General features: G+C 41.7%; 1 protein-coding gene across 1 annotated transcript in view; it reads right to left on the bottom strand.

The window, feature by feature from the left end:
• Positions 1 to 478: 478 nt before the first annotated feature.
• RXFP2 (relaxin family peptide receptor 2) overlaps positions 479 to 19,136 on the bottom strand; it is a 229,801-nt gene continuing 211,143 nt past the window's right edge. The window contains exons 12-18 of the mRNA XM_043572916.1: positions 16,381 to 16,452; positions 16,198 to 16,269; positions 14,216 to 14,287; positions 11,375 to 11,604; positions 10,336 to 10,746; positions 6,884 to 7,102; positions 479 to 2,358 (exon numbers count right to left, since the gene is read on the bottom strand). Of these exons, the coding sequence (XP_043428851.1) occupies positions 2,099 to 2,358; positions 6,884 to 7,102; positions 10,336 to 10,746; positions 11,375 to 11,604; positions 14,216 to 14,287; positions 16,198 to 16,269; positions 16,381 to 16,452 (1,336 nt within the window). The 3' untranslated portion in view covers positions 479 to 2,098. The remainder of the gene's footprint in view (positions 2,359 to 6,883; positions 7,103 to 10,335; positions 10,747 to 11,374; positions 11,605 to 14,215; positions 14,288 to 16,197; positions 16,270 to 16,380; positions 16,453 to 19,136) is intronic.

Genomic DNA, 19,136 nt, shown 5'->3' with positions numbered 1-19,136 from the left:
TCTTACTCAGAGATGGCACAGTCTATGGCCTCTTATGTTCTCAAGTCACGTTTATTTGCTGTTTATGTTGTCATGGGAAGTGGTTAAAGAACAGAAGTAGTATTTTCATACCCACACAGAAGCATCGGGTTTAGAAAACAAGTCTAACAACGCCAAAGACCTCACTCCATCCAGATAAAAGACTGTTATTTGCTAAAATTAAACATTTCTTACAGGTTTCTATTTATGTAGCAGTGCAGAATAAGGCCGTAAATCACTAAGCTATTAGAATTCAATTCTATACTATCCATTAGCATGCTGCTAACCAATATATAGCTTCCATTTTTTCTGTGAAAACTTCCCTGATGCACCTGACCTTGTGTTTCTCATGTCTACTACTTAACAGTAAGAGCGCAGACATTCACAAACACAGTTCCCAGATGCTTGGTTCATGGCCCACCCCTCACGCTTTTCAAGAAAGGGAGACACACATTTGTGCTAAGATTGCAATACCCTGGGCTCAGGGTCTAGTCCTTATTTATGTTCCTGATGTTGGGAAATGTATTAGGAAATAAATCATCTGATGATCAAGGACCGGCAGAGGGCGTTTAATAAAATGTCAGCAAATTCAGGAAACGTGTCAGGAAGTAACTCATCATAGTGAGGAGACAAGATGGAGAAAAGTTTGAAACCATAAGGGAAAAGGGCAGCCTACTTAATGGGGAGGAACATTATCTGCAGAATCCTCAGAAAGATTTCACTGATGCAAAAGATATTTCACTTGGTTGAAACGATGGTTTTAGTCACAATTAAGCAATAACAAGTAAATTACCAGAACTGCCGTGACACATGAACTCTGGGATTCTTTCCTGGATGCTATTAGATGATAGGAGGTAGTCTGGAGTTCTTGGTCAGCTGCTTAGATTCTACTCATTAAAGGAACTCAGAATGAAGAGGGCAGTAAAGACATTCAGTTATTGCCTCATGCTTTGGAAAAAGGGGTAAGAGAAAAACATAAGATGTGCTTGTTGACTGAGGTGCTGTGTTTCCTGGCTATACTCTCTCTCAGGAGAAACATGGTAATAGTCAATAAACAGGCTCTGTAGTCTTTTTCAAACATAAAATAAAATATGGACAAATGCAAAATATAACTTTATTTACCTGATTGTTTTTCACATATGAGCTTTCATGGTAATGACACATCCAGGCCTTCACAAGTAAGTACTTTACATTTTCAAAACTCAAGTCCAAACTTACTGGCCTTTTTGAGTGAAATCTCTCTGAGTAAGCAAACGGACCCAATCAAACCACTATTCTTAAACCTCTTTAACACATCTCATCCATGTGTTTTATGAAGACAGAACTTCGTAGAGACGCTACTTTAAAGAAATTACCCTTGAAAGAGATTAAAATGCAGTTTTGGCCGCTGGGGTGTCCAATTTTTCTTCGTGGCCTGGACAATCTCGAGAAAAATAATCTTGTTTGCGATCTCAACTCTGCTGACACTAAATAGCAGCCAAGAGGGTGAATGGTACTAGGCTTAGTCTCTGTCTCTCTGCCGTTTTGTTGGCTGCAACAACCTCGTGTAAAGATGTGCTTCGGCGTAGAGGGCGAGGCTGGAGGCGGGCGAACGTCTCAGAAATCCTTTGCCCTCAGTTCAGCAGGATGCCGATGATTTCCTTTGACGTGGAAAAAGCAAAGAGAGAGATGTGAGGTTTACGTGACGATGGCCACCCTGGAATGAGGTGTCATGAATGTTTTTATTTTATGGACGGTGCAATTCAACTCCGAAGCAGACATGCAGTGCCAATGTGCGGGGCGTTCCCTTGCAGGGGGGTAGTGTCGACCAGCTGCGGATCGGCGGCCCATCAGCCTACGATGTGTGGTTTCGCTAGTGCATTTCCGAAATGCCGAGAGCGAGCAGAACCCACAGGTACAGTTCTTCGCACGGCTAAGTAGAACTGCCATCGGAACGCAGTGCCAGAAGTCACTCTGCTGTGCTCTCTGTGCAGAAAGGTTTGCTTTTGGGGGAGATGAAAAGCACTGCAGGTAGCATGTTCCGAACGCTGTCCTTTTCTTACAGGTAGTCCCCTGGAAGTCCGGGGGTCCAAAACCATTGCTAGGAAATTGGCTTCACTATACCGTCCCCGAGGGTTATCTTGCTCAAAACGCCAAGTTTAAGCGCGGAGGAGTCATCCGTCCACACAATGGATGTCGAGAGACTTTCTTTCTTCGTTTTGAAAATGGATTTCCTCCGATGTTTGTGCAGCAGCTGTTTCAGCTTGTCTTTGAAAAAGCTGGTTGTGAGAGTGTAGAGGATGGGGTTCAAGGCACTGTTTACCGGAAGGAAGAAAATGACTATCCAGGAGGTGATTGTGCCTGGAGAGGGAAAGGAAACGTGGGAAATGTCATGAAGCGGAAATTTTAAACAGACACAAATAGCCCGTAACGGTTTGTAGTCAATGTTCCTTTGGGGAGGGCTTCCTATGACAGTTTTCTTTCACCATATTGAGACCCTCTCTGTTGGAGGAGCAGAGGACCTATGAATGCAAGGTCCTACCATTCAGAAATTTTTGAATTTCAGTAACTACTTGGTAGGTTGTTGGGAGGCCAACTGAGAGGAAATATATTAAAAAAAAACACTTCATAGATGTAAGTGTATATATGTGTGTGTGTATATATATCTATATCTATATCTATATCTATATCTATATCTATATCTATATCTATATATGATGTATTTTTCTTGTCTTTATTGCTTTTCTTTATAGATATGTAAGAAAATGATAAAATACTTCTTAATCAATAGATCGGTGTTCAGGAAATATCTGGTCCGGTCTCAGATGGGACCTCGGTCTTCACTTCGCTCCTCAAGGCCTAACTGTCCCGCCCTCGTATTCCAACCATCCTTTTCAGAGTGGAGGCTGAAGACGTGACGAGCAAACGAGAATACATCTTCCAACTCAATCAATCCTTCTGTGTGAAGCCTTACAGACGCTCATTAGAATACGGAGGGAAAGACGCCACAAAACTTCCCTGTGAGTAGACGTTTGTGATGATTGTGCCCTTTCCGAATACATCACGCACTTGGTGAGGATGAAGTGTGTTTTCCCCCTTGCACGCAGCCTGCTCTTAGGGTCATTGAGCTACAGGACTGTGGGCAAATCACCTAAGCTCCCTGGACCTCAACTACCCTACCTGTGAAAGGGGCTGATGATAACTTACTTGATCGAAGTCAGGGGGCTGGGTGGGCCACGGTCGCCAGCTCTGCTGACGTCCCTCTTCAGCACTAACACCTGCAATTCTGCGACCCCACTATACTAGGCTGCCTCCTCTTACACCTTCAAAAGTGTAAAGAACTCCCAGCTCAGGTGAAGACCCGGAGGGTAAGGCCAAGGATACATTCCCTGTCACTCTCCCTTGTCTCCTTCTCTTCCCTCCCCATCTCACAATTTTCTTATCCTTTAGACATTGTTCTTTGTTCTTCTTTGCCCTGCTTTGTTCCTTCCATCCTTTCTGTTCTTCTTCTCTTTCTTTCCCATTTCTTCTGACTGCTTATCTGACCTCCCCTCCTCTTTTTCCTGCTTTCCTGTTATCCCCTCCCTTCTCTTTTTTTCTGTATTTGCCTTCCTCTTTTCCTATCCCATCTTCTCTTTCTTGTCCTTATTTATTTTTTTGAACTGGAAAGAATATGGAAGAAAAATAGCTATATTTAGCATAACTCAGATTTATTAAGGTTTCATAATACTACATTACGTGTCTTGAATTTTTTAAAATTAGATAGTATGGACAGTGCATGATTGAAATCAAAACCAAACCAAAAAAAAAAAAAAAAAACAAGTGGCTTTTTGTCTGTTGTGTTCCCAGAGGAAATTGTGACCAGGAATGAGACTTCCCATTCAGTCTCAGGGTGACTCATTAATGTAAGGTCAGCAGGTGACTTCTGAGAAAGGAGGGCTAAAGCTGGCTTATTTTTTGGGCTGACCGCATGTACTGTCAGTGACATGCCATGGTGGGGCACACCCCAGAGTTCTTGGAGGAAGAGGACAGGATGGGTTTAAGTCAATGAGTCCAGCATTTCCTACAACACTTGGGGAGTCAGACAAGCAAGAAGGGGCTTGGTCAAATGCGGTCAAGACTACTCTGTTAGGTCCACCCAGGTGTTCAAGACAGACCTCAAAGGATTGAGCTATAAATGTAGAGAAAGACTGATGTGTGGGCCAAATAAGTTTGTCACAAAACATTTTTTTTCCCATTCTAGTTTCCTATCATGATCTGGAATGTTGTAGGCTCTCCAAGGATGATGACTACTCCTGTGGCTCTCAGATACCAAAACATCTTGATCACCAGACCTCCCCTGACTCTAAATCAGACAGTGTTATGGGCTGAATTGTGTGCTCCAAAATTCATGTATTGGACCTCAGAATGTGACTGCATTTGGAGACGGCCTTCTAAAGTTGCCATTGAGTTAAAATAATTTAGATTGGTCCTCATTCCAATCTAACAGGTGTTCCTAGAAGAGGGAAACTTTCATACACATAGAGATACTATGGGTGCACGCACAGAGGAAAGACCACATGAGGATAGGGTGAGAAAGCAGGAGGGCCAAGGAAGGAGGCTGCAGCAGAAATCTGCTGACACTTTATTCTGGACTTCCAGCTCTCCAGAACTGTGAAAAAATACATTTCTATCGCTTAAGCCACCCAGTTTGTGTTACTCTGTTATGGCAGTCCAAGCAGAGTAATACAGAGGAAAAGCCTCAAGGAGTTGACAGGCTCACAGAATATGAAAACTGGAAAGAATCTGAGAGGCCATATGAAAACAATCTCGGTGAGGTGAGGTGATCTGCCTCCAGTTCCTCAACTGGTCAGCGGCGGGATCAGGACAGAAACCCAGGACTCCTGCCTCACTTGGTCCTTTTATCACCACGCAAGGCTGCCTCCTCCCACATCAAAAACAAGCAAGTGCCTGGGGTGGGGGAGGGCATCACAAGGCGTGGAAAGAGAAGTTTGGGAGGTTGATGAGACAGTCCCCTCCCACCCTGTTCCACCACTCTCGGACCAGCTCAGCATCTTTCATTAAAGAAGCATTTATTAAATAACATGATGCAAAAAAAAAAAAAAAAAAAAAAAAAAACCACTTGTGGAAAGATAAACAACATATGGTCCCTATCGTCCTGAAGCTTATAATCTGAAGGGAGCAATGAACACATACAAAAAATAAATAAATAACACCGGTGGGAGACAGCTCGGATGAGGTTAATACGTGAAGTGCAAACAAAATGTCACAGACATTTAAGCAGTTGGGTTAGATGGGTGTGGGTTGGAGAGGGACCTAGAATGGTACCATGGGAGAGGGAGTATTTGGATTGAATCTTGAAGGATGACCAGGGGTATTTAGGAAGCTCGAGTCCTACAGGTTGAGAATATAATCCAGGTGGAGGAAACATCTTCAGCAATGTCAGGACATCAAAAAGGTACAGAAGGGAAAAAATCCTAATAATTCGAATGGATTATTAAGTCCCAGGAAGGAGTTCACATAAAATCCTACCTAATGAAAGTGTTTTTTCTCTGGTTGAGCTAGGGGTGTGGGTGGGAGATCCCATTCCAACAAACATCTAACACTCTAGAGTGGAGCCTGGATGACAGAATACACGAGGGCGGGGTGGGAGGTGATTTTTAATGCCGATCCCAGCACTTGGATTTTATTCCATGAGCAATGGAGGCCCACGGACATTTTAGTCCTGTTGAATTCGGAATGCAAGGATGTAAAAATAGAACTGTCCAGGACGCTGTCGCATACTGGATGGTTCATCAAGTTCCTCAGCGGTGACCATTAATATTTAAGTAATTCTGCTCCTCACTCACATGCAGCTGAGTCTCCCCAAGCAATGGCACATGCATTCTTAAGGCATCTGCTCTCGCCACTCAGTGAAAGTTCCCAAGTAGTCAGCCGTGATGTCTCTCTTGATCTGCACTTTCACACCTAGCATCTGCCTTGTGATCAGTCTAACCTGACAGGTTAAGTGGAAGCTGTGGGTGTTGTGTGCCGTTTCGCAGTGAGGCACTTGACAAGACCTCCCATGACTGCCATGCACATGCCAGAGGGACAGAAATCATTACAGCTGCTTGTTTCCTGGACATTCATCACTCTTTTATAAGCGCTTCCGAAGCATCCACCCCATGCTTGACCCTGGGGTGCCAAGATGAACAGATACAATTCTGCCCTGGATGAGCACCCCCCCCCAAGTAGAAACCCTGTGTTCCTGGGAGTCAGGCCAAAGCTCAGGTGGCCCCTCGATGACTGTGATTTCTAAGTCCCGGAAAGGGGTTTGCATAAAAACCTAAGTAATGAAAGGTTTTTTTTTTCCCTCTGGTTGAACTAGGGGTGTGGGTGGGAGACCCCATTCCACCAAACATCTAACACCCTAGAGCGGAGCCTAGAGTGACAACCATACGGCAAGGACCGTGAAATAAACTGGTGGTTCTTAAGGAGGGGTGTGTGCCTCAGAATCACGTGGGCACATGGAGAACTTTTCCAAAATACCTGCGTGTAGCTCTTTGTCCCTGTAGATGAAATCCAGAAGCCCAGAGTGGAACCTGGGCTTTTTGTGTATATTTTGATTTTGTATGTGTACTCTTGGTTAAGAGCCACTGTCTAGCTCAGATAGAAACGAGACGCTGAGTGTTCGTTTTTTTTCTCAGTCCTGTTTCCTTATCATCCTTGTCTGGATTGCACCACTACCTCGTTACTGTCTTAGAATACAGACTATAAAATATTAAGGAAAATAATAGTTGTTTGTAGGTGTTTACAGAGAATTTACTATATGTAACTCACTGTATTCTGGTCTTGCCAAGGGGCTAAAGAAAGCACAATGTACTTGGGAATAATAGAAGGGACTGACCTGGTATTTCCACCCGGAAGAGGGAGAGAATTTTAATTACAAATACAGGAATCCAGCAGATGGCATCAGAGAACACTATAAAAAAGAAACGATTTGCAACAGCCACCTCTCTTCCAACATGATTCCTCACTTCCGAAGTCTGCAAGGCAGTTTTTTTAATGGAACAGAACATAATAATATAGGAAAACACAATGATGAGAAAAGCCAGCAAGTTCACACCTGTTGGGAAAAGCACAGCTCTTAACATCTCGGGTGTATAAATCAACAGTAAAAGTGTTGTGTTACATAGATGTTCATTATGGCGCCTCCTTAGGCTGTACTTCCAAGGATATTTTTGTATGGGTCCAGTGGCGATCAGCTAAAAACCCTGAATCCAAGGCTCTCAGCTGCAACAAGCTAAAAGAATTGGGTTTGTCGGATCAAAAAGATACTGGAAACACACAAACCCTTTATAAAGAGTTTCAGGCCTCTGAAATTCAGATCTAGGTGTAGCATGAGGTGAATTTTAGCTTTTTGAAAGCCAGAATAAAGCTATTTTCATTTTTCAGTCCCCGCAAATTCAGATCTGAAGGGATTACTGTAATCATCTGATTATCTCAAAAAATAAACATGACCCCATTTCTTTATCTTATAAATAGGAACAAGATGACTTGGAATATCAAGAAGATAATAGCCTCAAAAACATTATCTCCCATGGTTTTTGGTCTTAAGTAAAAATATTACATAGAACAAGAATGCATTTTTGGTTTTTTTTTTTTTTTCAGAGAGCTTACAGTAATTTAAACTAAAATTCAGAACCCTTTAGGCTTGTTTTAGAAGAAAAAAGAGAAGAAAAAAATGAAAAAAAATCAACTGTACGAATGATTTTTTAGGGTCAAATATATTCTCACTATAGGGTCAACTTCTCACTTAACATCACTATCTTATAATGCTGACTTCTTAGTCACTTTGTTATATTCTTGCTGGAATAAAAATACTAAGAGTAATTATCACATTCCTCACTGTGAGCATAAAACATGCATACGATTTCGAAGTTGTTTAAAAAATGTTCATCTGAGAATCTAGACTATGTGTAAGATGGGTGAAGTCTAGGGGAGAATTGTATAAATTCCCAGTGTTCTGTTGTTTTCATCCAAAACATTTCACATTCCATAGAATCTCATAACAAAGCCATTCAATAGAATTTTATAAAATTGGTTTATCTTAGGCCTCTTGTCAGAAACTTTAGTTAAGAATAACAGGTAATGACTTTTAACGATGATCCTATAATACAAATTGTGAAAACAGACTTACAGGAAGGATTAAAATCCTGTGTTCTGAAAGCACCATAGGGATGTGAGATGTTAGCAATAGGGGAGACTAGGTGAGGGGTAAATGGAAGCTGCTGTCCTTGCAACGTCTCTCTAAATCTTATTCCATTCTAAAATAAAGAATTGAGGGGCGCCTGGGTGGCGCAGTCGGTTAAGCGTCCGACTTCAGCCAGGTCATGATCTTGTGGTCCGTGAGTTCGAGCCCCGCGTCGGGCTCTGGGCTGATGGCTCAGAGCCTGGAGCCTGTTTCCGATTCTGTGTCTCCCTCTCTCTCTGCCCCTCCCCCGTTCATGCTCTGTCTCTCTCTGTCCCAAAAATAAATAAACGTTGAAAAAAAAATTAAAAATTAAAAAAAATAAAATAAAATAAAGAATTGATTTCAAAACTGTGTATTTGTATATTCTTTAAAGAGAAAAAAAGGCTCTAGGACTCTTCTCACAGGTAAGCCAAGTGTATATAGGGGATGATGATGATGGGTGTGTGTGTGTGTGTGTGTGTGTGCGTGTGCGTCTCTTGATCTACCTGGAATACATCACAGGTGCTATCTTACCCCACTCTCCTTAACTATAAGATCCAGCCACACCTAACTTCTCGGCCTTTCATCTGGGCCTGTTCCTTGGCTTTGGACTTCTACCTCCACTATGTTTTTTCCTGGAACAGACTTCACTTGGTTAATCCTTCCTTATCCTTTGGGCCTAAGGATTTGGATTCATTCCTACTGGAAAGCTTTCCCCGGTGCTCAGATTTGGGGCCTCCTAGAACATCCAGTTCTCCTCCTTCGTGGCATTTGTCAGTTTGTGACATAAGAATGTGTTTACTTGTCTTCATCCTCCTTTCTGGTGGTAGGTCTGTGAGGGCTGATCTGTTGTGTCTCCAGTGTCCAAAAGAGTGCCTGGCCTATAGCAGGTGCTTAATAAATCATTGATGAATCAGTGAATGGAAAGGAGCGGAATGCGTGTGTGTGTTAGGAAGGGTCTCTATGAAGTGCATCTATGCTAGGAACAGCTTACAACGTCCATGAAAAAATAGCGATAGAATGGGGTCGTATGTGAAGAGTATTATTAAAATGGTGCTAAGAAGGTATATTTCTCAGAGGAAGAAAAGGAATCCATGAAGAAGAGCTGGACCGGTGGTTAGAGCGATTTTGTGAAGTATCTTAAGTGACTAATGTACACTTGACCTTGGCAGTAGCAGGGAGTCATTGAAGGTCTCAGAGCTGAGGCCTTTTTGATACTCAGGGAGTGAACAGGTTAATAGAAGAGAGAAAGCCCCTGAGGCCAAAAGACTAGTAAGGGCTAATGTAATAAGCCCTTCAGGGTTGAGGTAGTGAGGTTTCACACGAAGGTGATGGTAGGTAGAGACTGGAAGAAATAGAAGGCAGTGGTATATTTTGATGAAAAAAACATTTGATGAGAAAGAAAGGATGATAGAGCTTATCGACCACTTAGAGAGGGGAAAAGATGAGAAGGGGGAATTAAGATGAGAACACTGCTCTAAAGAAATGATATGGAAATCGTCTTAATTTTAAACAGCAGGGATACCTATTAGACAAAAACAAATGTCTTTTTTTTTTTAACCTTAAAGAGCTCCACTTCTCATTCACTTTTGTTCCAGAGAAGGTAGGATCTTCTTTTCTTAAAAATTAGAGGGAATTAAGAAAAACGGAAAGCAGTTTTATTAAGCACTCTTCCAGTTTTGATTTTAGAGCTGCATTTACCAAAGGCAATAAACCTTCTTGGTATTTCCATTCCAATAATCTCCTGTCAGTGAGTTTCCAGAATTTTATTATTATTATTTACTTAACTCATATCTAGATTGTAAAAAAAAAAATGAGTTCAGATAACTTGATGGGGTCACAGGTCAAGGTACTAACCTAGACTTCCTCCAGCTCATAGTCACAATGTGAAAATCAAAGGGTCTTACAGATAACAAAAAATCATCCAGAGATCCTGACAGTATGTTTTTGTTTCCCATACTAAATCTCTATATAAAAAGTTTAATAAAAACTATACTCAGTAAGAATTTTTCTTTAAAAAAGGACACAGTCTTGAGTATATTCATTTACTTTCTGAAAAGGACAAAAACATATATGATATTTCTATCAAAATTATGTTGGCCCAGAAAGTGAAAAATATAATTTACCTAGGAAAATTCCAAGAGAGTAACCTTTGCTTCCGATATCTTCTGTTTGGTCATAATAAAGTGGGAAACACACGCCATTTTTTCCATAAAAGTTTCCAAAATAATCCTCATTCCAAAACGGAATCACAGCTATTAAAAATCCCATAATCCAGATGCAAATGAGGATGACCGAGGTCTGCCATTTTCCAGGACGAATATTACTGAAGGGAAAGACAATGACCAGAAACTTCTCCAAAGTCAAGTACGTCAGCAGCAGGACGGAGACTTCGGTGGACAGCATGGCCAGGAACCCCATGAGGCGGCACTGTAAACTCTCCATCCATAGTAACGCATACTTCTGATACTGCCCACGGTATTTTATATCAAAAAAGCCAATGAAGAACAAATAAACACCCATCAGGCAATCTGCACCTGTTAAGGAATCAATACATTGTATGTTGATCGTTCCCAACATTTCAGTTTCGGTTTCCTAACTGGGTCTGCTTCCTTCATCCTGTATTAAATGAACTAATATAAACACCTACACTACAGCAGTCTCTAAAAGCCAATGGACTTCACAAAAAATGTCCAATTCTAAAATACTCTACTGGGTCTTTGTTTTATAATTTTTAAAAATGGTGGTGTGTGTGAGGGGGTAAGTTTTGTGGGGGAAGCTAGTTTTCAAACAGTAGATAAGTATTACTCGCCTAGTTAACAAAGAGAATAATTTCCTGGGCTCGAGGAGCATGGGTGCTGTTGTAATTGAAGGCAAACTGAGCTTAGTTGGTAACCCACAACCTGTCCTCCATAATCTTTCTGTTGATTCATTAGTTCCCTGTTACCCCATTTCCAAGATATAACCCCCAGCGGTGAATGCTGGATCACTGCAAACTCATGCAATCTAAAAGAGAAAGCCAAAGAGAACAGTAGTTCATACTTAGAGAAAAAAATGCCTAGCTTATCTAATCCGTACTAAGTGCCTTTGTTGAAGGCCAGTATGTATCTAGTGCTCAGGTCACAGAAGACATCCTAAATCCATTTAGGTAGGAAACATACTTACAACAAAGGATTTTGATGGACGTAGCGTGGGTCGTATTTTCAGCTTTAATGAAAGATCTCATGCCAATGACAAAAAGATTTCCAAAGCAGGTTATGAAAGCTATAACCCAGACAAATATTCTGAGGATATTGTTAGCCAAGAGGTCCTCAAATGAAGAAATGCCGTCAGTCAAGGGCATACATATGCGGACATGGGGAGCATAGGAGCAGTATCGAAAGTTTTTGAAATAACTAAATTCAAAGGGAAAAAAAGAGTCACTTTACAGCAATGACAGAGAAACTATAGTTGCCATCCTAGCAGAGCTGCTGCTCTCTCAGGGAGGCAACTTCACTAGGTGTGTTTATCTTTGTTTAGTAATGATTATGCAATTAGAGTGTTTCCTCATTACATATTACGTTACTCTGGGCAGTGTTCTTCTTGGAAAGACAAAGAGCCTAAAGGGCATAGAAATTCTGTGGCTTGACCGAGATGTGTCGGGTGAGGACATGAGAATGTGAAGTCTCCAGGACTCTATTTCTTCCTAATTTCCTGGATTATTCTCTAGGGTATGGTAAAAAGCAAACTGTCATTGTTACATTGATCTGTAGCAAACATTCGGGGGCTTGGGTCGGGGATGTAAAGGACCTCACCGAAACCATTCCTGCCTGGTACTCAGTTTAAGTACACTCACTTACCCAGCCTCCTTTCCCCTGACACTGGCAGGAAGGGAGAGTCTCTGAGACTCGGAAACCTCAGACTCACGGGAGCTAGGAGAGGAAGCAGATTTCTCACCAGAGCCTGAAAGGGCTTACGCAGTTTCTAGAGAAAAATACAGGCTTGTTTGTGATCAAGGTATTTGTGACCTAGGTGTGTGGAAGCTTCACGTGATTGAACTGGGAGGTCACTTGGCTTACTGCTGCTCCCTAAACCTGTGTATTTAGACTTTTTTCCCCCCATACAACTTCTTTTAGTTCATTTCTCTTTGTCTAAGCCTTTTTTTTTTTTTTAACCATCTCTCCATTCAGTTTTGAGACTACAGAGTTAAAGGAAGCTTTCCTTTGCCGCGGCCTCAAGGCCCCTCAAGACTGGATGCCCGGATCCACTCACCTCCTTCCCTTCATTGCTAGTTCCACCCGGGGAACCCTGTCTTTCTTCCCAAACTCAAACAAGCCAGGCTCACCCCCTTATCACTGCAGTGCTTTTGCTGTTCCCCCTGCCTGGAAGATTCTTCCCCCAGATATCGCCAGGCCTGCTCCCTCCCTTCATTCTGGTCTGCTCAGATGTCCCAGCCCTCTGACTTCTACGTGAACCATCTACATCCTCCCTCTGACCCTCCATCTTGCTCTGCTTCTCTTCACAGTTTGTGTTAACTATTTGTTCGCTTTCTGGGTCCCAAAGCTAAACGGAAGCTCCGTGAGGCAGACACTTCTCTCTCCTGTTCATCCCTGTGTTCTCAGATCTAGAACAGGGCCTGACACATGCGAAGCCCTCCTCTAGCCACTTCCTAGATGAGCAAGTGAATGATGGATAATTCAGTGCTGGGCTTGTCAGGTAGAGAAATAGGGGGCAATCATTGCCCCCAAGTAGCTCAGAGCCTAGCTTCCTGACATCATCTATCCGATTCAAGGAGCTTGATGTATAAATTCTCTTTTTATCTTCTCCCTGCCTGGAGTCCCTGGCACACACCTGACTTGACCTCTGAGCCTTCAAGGAGATTCTTAAAGGAGATTCCATCATGTCTGCTGCCTTCAGATAGAGCCAGCTAGGGTCTTGGTCATTCAATCTCTCCTCCTGCTGTGACCAAGGCACTGGCTGGCAGAAAAGTGTTGGGGGCTATGAGGTGGACGTGTTTCAATAAATGGTGGACGAGGAAGGTGAAAGAAGAATAGATCACTCAGTAGAGAAGCAACTAACTTAATACATTTTCTGTTCATTGTTGGGCCCTTCTTGACCTCAACCCGAAGTTCATAGCTTAAGCAGCACCTTCTCCATCATGTTCTATTAAGGGTGAATTTCTCTGTTCTAAAAGGACCTCACATTCTGCCTGCAACAAGGAAATAATCGCCTCATTAAATGTGTATCTACTGGTGCCACAGAAAGGGAAATTAGGAAAGCCATGTGGATACGCGTCAAATATTTGTCTTTTAGTAGTCACACCTACTGCAGAGACATAAACATGTTGTTCTCCCAAAAGAGCACTTTCACACCAACCATTCCATCCATTTGCTGCACCCAACTTGTAATCTTACATCGAATCCTCCCTACTGTTGTGGATAACAAGGGTTAATTTTTGAAATCATGAACACAGAGATTATACAGCTGGTAAAGAAATGATCATGTCATAAACACATATATTAACACAACTTACACAGTGCACTTTAGCCAAATATATTAAAGTGACTTATCAAAAACTACTATAAAGATTAATTACCTCCATTTTGTAGTGCACTTAGTAACAGTAACAACACCTGGAATTTATATAGCACCTTTCTTCCTAAGGGCTCAAATCTTAGAGCAGCCGACTGCTCATTCATGTGAGGTGAATTAATGTTTCCAGGTCTCCTGAGTACCATTTAGCCAGTGGCTTCATCTTGTGTAATGTGTGGCATTCTGGTACCCTGATCTCTTATTGGACCTCAATTGGATAAACAGCGTGTTTCCAGGGAGAAGTGTCATTCATGTCGGCACATCATAATATTGAACTCTATTTGACAGGGACCAAAGGTGACAAAATTAAAAAGTTCTCAATAAAAAGACTTTTCTTGCATACAAACACATTGCAGTGATACATTAGACAGTTTACACTAGAACATTGGCAAGATTTCACCATGCTTACTTCTCCACTCTTTCATACATACATACATGTGAGAAAGATTCGTCATGGGTTGAAACATCCGCGTATTTATATTTGGAATCTCTATCCTTTCCAGGTCTCTGGAAAACATGCACAATAGGTTTCATGTTTTTAGGGCTTAACTTTTTAATAATCGCATTTTGTCCTATCCTAAATGCCATGCTTCAAAGTCTTGTTACCAGTTCAAATCAGGATGGAAATTTTAGAGTAAACTCTCTTAGAAGATTGCTATTTCTATTTATGCCTTCTGTAAGTTGGAGCTGATTTTGTCACTTGAAGTGCACAATTAATTCTAATAAGACATTTTCATGCGTTTCTTTGATTTAAAAATGGCAGTGGTGATTAGTGTGATCATGAAATTGGCTGCACAGTTTGGTTTTATGGACCACGACATGTGAGTTGTGGAGGGTTTGACAGGAGCTGGTAGTTCCAATCTGAGAACATCACTGAAGTGACTTTTGTGGGGGCCTGGATTCAAATGCAGTTGTTTCTTCCAGGCCTAAGGGTCTTTAGGGTGGAAAACCAGGGAAGCGGTAAGCAGGGCTCCAACTCTGAACAAGCGTTCCTAAGATAGTAGTGGGAAGTATAATGCCTTTCCTTCCCAGACCCCATGAGATGTCCTCAGAGGGCTGCAGTGGGAACTCCTATACTCCTCACTTATCCAGAAGCTTCTTCAAATACGGATTCTTTGAAGACTCTTTAGGGTGGCATGAATTAAGGGAACCTGCCATGTTCTCAGGAAACAGATGGAGAGAGGAAAATCTAAAAAGACAGAAGCCTCTTACTTTTCATGGTTATTTTTGAAAGCTGTCTGATTCTCACTCAGTTTCTTTTTGCTTGATCTGAGGAGGGATTTCTTGACATGGTTCTGAGGTTTCCTTGTCCGTTGACTCCTTCATAGCACTGCCTTTTCTTTGGCAGTCAGAAATGAAACCTAGCGGAACAATTATACTCCAGAATCATCACAGGGCCCGTGCTGCAGGAAACTCGAGTCCTTTTTAGAGGGTTTGTTTCCCTCTTCTTTCTTTTCTCTCTGGCTTTCTCCTGGACTTACCGCAGTTTTAGCTCTACATGGATTATTTGATCATTTGGTTCATAGCCGATAGTTTCCAAAAGGGCAGAGGTCATTATATCTTGGATGCCTAAGACAGCGCTACAGGTAAGTTGATGGCTGGCAAATGTTTGTGGAATCAATATGTCAATGAATCTTCAAACAAAATGAGGAAAGTCTTTTTTCATCGGTGGATGCTTACTAATGAGACAGAGCATGTTGAAAGAGAACGTAAATCTGGCATTAATTGCCAAAAGAAAATTATTTAGCAAGAAGAAAAAGTGATGTTAAGAATTAGACTTTAGAATTAAATGTGCGAAGGCTTTAGGCTGAGATCAGGTAATGCATATGTTCTCTGTGTAAAAACAAATTTGAATCAACAATGGCTGTTCATAGAAAAGGGATGAGGAAGTTCAAAGGAGAACTGGCAGAGTTCTTGACACTAATATGTTTGAAATTTTAAAATACGAAGCAACATTAAGTGTCTGAATGTTCATGTTGCTAGGATATTTTTTTCTTTACTGGTAGAAATAGAAAAAGCATGCACTGTAGACCAATGTCAAGTAGACTGTCGTAGCAAATGGGAAAGGAAAAAGCAGGCAAGTCTTATATAATTTGCTTTTTACCAACAGTTCAGTAACCAACCTACTGAAAATGTAATTCTTCGGGAAAATTGTAGGATGATATTTTTCCACACGAACCCGGTACATGTAGCTTCAGACACAGAAATGGTCTTTGCAACAGATTAAATGGTAAAAGAGGTGGCTTTGTTGTCATTTCAGCACATACGTGATGGTAACAATGATACTCACAATTGTCTGATGGCATGGGCTCAGATTAAGAGCTCTCTGCATAAAGTACCCATTTAAAAATAAACGTGGTTCTAAGTAAAATATATCCACTCAAATGATAATCAATATACTGTTATATTTCACTTACAGAGACTGAAGTTGTTTAAGACTTTCAAACTGGTTCTTGTGGAGATACAAAAGAGGATTGGACGACAGATTCCTTTTGTACCATTAGAAAGAGGAAGGAAAGAAGCATCAGGATGTTATTATTTTGGAAGCTCAAGATGTTGCCATTTAAATCTGATGATGGCGGGTGGGAAGAAGAACTTACAGTTTCTGTAGAAGCTTCAGGTCTTGAAAAAGGTGGGCTGGTAGCTCCATTATCATATTGCTAGACAGGTCCCTGTTGATGACAGCGAAAACCCAAAGCAATTACATTGGAAATAAATGACATGGGTATTACTCTTCACAATTATCACCATCCCATTTGACGTAACAGAAAATAGGATCCAATTTAACCATCCTGATAACTTGTTACAAAACAGGGCTGTGTGAGTCAGCCAAATGGATATGTTTTTCATCATTTCAGACGTGTGACATTTTGCTCATCCAGTTCCTGTCTGGAATTTCCTCTCAGTCCCTCTCCAACACATTCCCAACCTGGCTTCAATATCTACTTTGATTAATTTCCTCTGTTTCAGGTACTCTTTGTACACTTCGATCATTCATTTGTTTTTGTGATTCCTCCTGGGTTCAAGTATGCGATATCTTATTTATCCAACTCTATCAGAAGCTTTCTGAGGCCAAGACCTTTGCCTTTACTTACTTTGCATTCCAACTAAGACGGTATTGGCCACATATTACCTCCCCAGATAGTCTTGAATGGATAAGTTCATGCATTTTAAATCTATTTTGTTATAGTACTATTTTTTAAGGAAATTAAAATTTTAGAACAAAGTATCACAGTACCGTCCAATCCATGAAGAATCATGGCAAAGTGTTTCTAGAGAATGTAGAAAAGGATTATCTAGGATCAGAAGGAATCAGGAATCTTTAAGAGTCCAAAATATGCTTCTGAACCAGGGAAGGTATTGAGAAGTGAAACAGACATTCAATTGCTTAAGAGTCAAACAAAAGATTTTATCTATCTTTGATGCTTTGGAGCTGTTGATGGATGGATAGGTGGGAGCTACAAATAACTTAAGACTTAGATATCTTTCTAAAGAAGCTTACAATTAGAATAAGCAACTAGATTATAAAACAAGGACGGAATGAAGCAGGTGCTATTACAGACCTACTGACAAAAGAAAACAGAGGAACGACTTGGAAATTAGGAACTGTGTGAACAAAGCTTTATGATTTTCATAGGCGGAATAGAAGAACAGCTTTTCAGGTGAGGGTTAACCAGGCTCAGAGAAACAGAAACTTGGAATTCGATGACATCTTCTCTAGTTGGTAAATAGCCCAGCGTGGGTGAAGGATGGAAAGTATGGGGAGATGTAGAAGAAGTGAGCCTGGAAATAAGCACGGAGACAAAATGAAAGGGCCCTGAACAGATTCCAAGGCGGTACTTCCCAGAGCATAGCCCGGGCATCAGAACCAAGGAAGATGCTTATAAATCCTGGGTGCCCACTCAAAGAACTATCTTGGTGCCCACTCCAGCAGGACTAACACTTCATAATCTCTGAGTGGGGGGAGCTTGGTAACATGCATTTAAAGCCAGGATCCCTTGTGATTCTTCTGAACATTAACATTGAGAGCTAGCAACAAGGAGTGAGAACATGGAGAAGGACAGGGGCAAACTATGCTCTGCATTATGGGAAGACAGTTCTGTCAGAAGCGTGGAAAGTCAAGGAGTAAAAGGATGGAGACCAGGCAGGAGGCTTTGACCCTGGACCAGGTGAAAGAAGACGAGGACTTAAGGGGGCACAGCCAGGGCTCACAGTCCGTTGGGACATGAAGCGTCATGAGGGTCGGAAAGAAAGGAAGAGGCTTTGAACCTGGCTTCCAGGAAGGATGCTGATACCACTAAGATGGCAAGTTCAGGGGAAGAAGCTGACAGGGGGGTAAGAGTCATCTATACATTAATTGTAACAGATGCTTTTGAGGAGCTGTCATGATACCCAAGTGTAGACATCCCGCCAGCTGGAAAATTCTGATCTGAGGAGCTGTAAGTGAGCAGAGAACCCCAGGGTTGTAGCGCAGAAGGACAGCCACAGGCACGCATGGGTCAGCGAGAGCGTGACCACACAGCGAGACGATGATGTCTTGTACAGCTAGAAAACATCCTGCTAAGGGTCACGTTGAAAAACAAAGTACAGTCTCGTAGGGGAAAGGGCTTTAGTGGCCTCCCCTAAGTCTGTTTGATTCCTCTCCAGGCAGCGTTTGTGGTCACAATGGCTCAGGAAAATTATCTAACGCTATTGTAAACTGAGGAGTTAAAAATCCCTTGTTCAAGTTAATTCTGTAAACTTCTGAATTTCTTTCCACTTACTGGGGACTAGTGGATTGGAATGAATTATCGGTGGTCTTTCACAAAGCAAGCTAATGGCTCTTTTTTGGGGGGGGCCGGGGTGGGTGGAGCTCTGCCAAAGTGTAGGATAAAAGGAGGATTTGAATAGTTTTCAAAATACGAACTCCGGACCACCATCTCCTTAAGTTTGTACCGAAAACATCACTCCTGTTCGTCCTGGGCTGTTCACCTGCCCCACCCTGTAACCCAAATCCCTAGCAAACCCCTAAAGCCTCGTGAGGAAGAATGAGCAATTCTAAGGGAGCTGCCTTTCACTTTGTGCCATAGAATGACAATATTTGTAGTTCTAATCCGTGTCTTTCACATACTAGGCACTTAGTAAATGTATGCGCATTTGGTTTGTGATACTTCTACATGAGATTGAATTATCTTAATTATTCATGAATTCGTTTTCAAGTGACTCTTACTGAGTTATTTCCCCCAGCCCTTTCTGTATGTCAGAGCAAGGTATAAAGAAGGGGGGAGAGATTAATTAAGAAATTCCTTTCCATTTTTTAGGCTTCAGATCAGGAGGAGGAGTTCTGTATCCTAATCGCCACTAATTACAATGTAAC

The sequence above is a fragment of the Prionailurus bengalensis genome, chromosome A1 (assembly GCF_016509475.1).
Source record: "Prionailurus bengalensis isolate Pbe53 chromosome A1, Fcat_Pben_1.1_paternal_pri, whole genome shotgun sequence".
Classification (NCBI taxonomy): domain Eukaryota; kingdom Metazoa; phylum Chordata; class Mammalia; order Carnivora; family Felidae; genus Prionailurus; species Prionailurus bengalensis.
The sequence above is the reverse complement of the archived record's forward strand: the minus strand, read 5'-3'. Positions and strand labels throughout refer to the sequence as shown.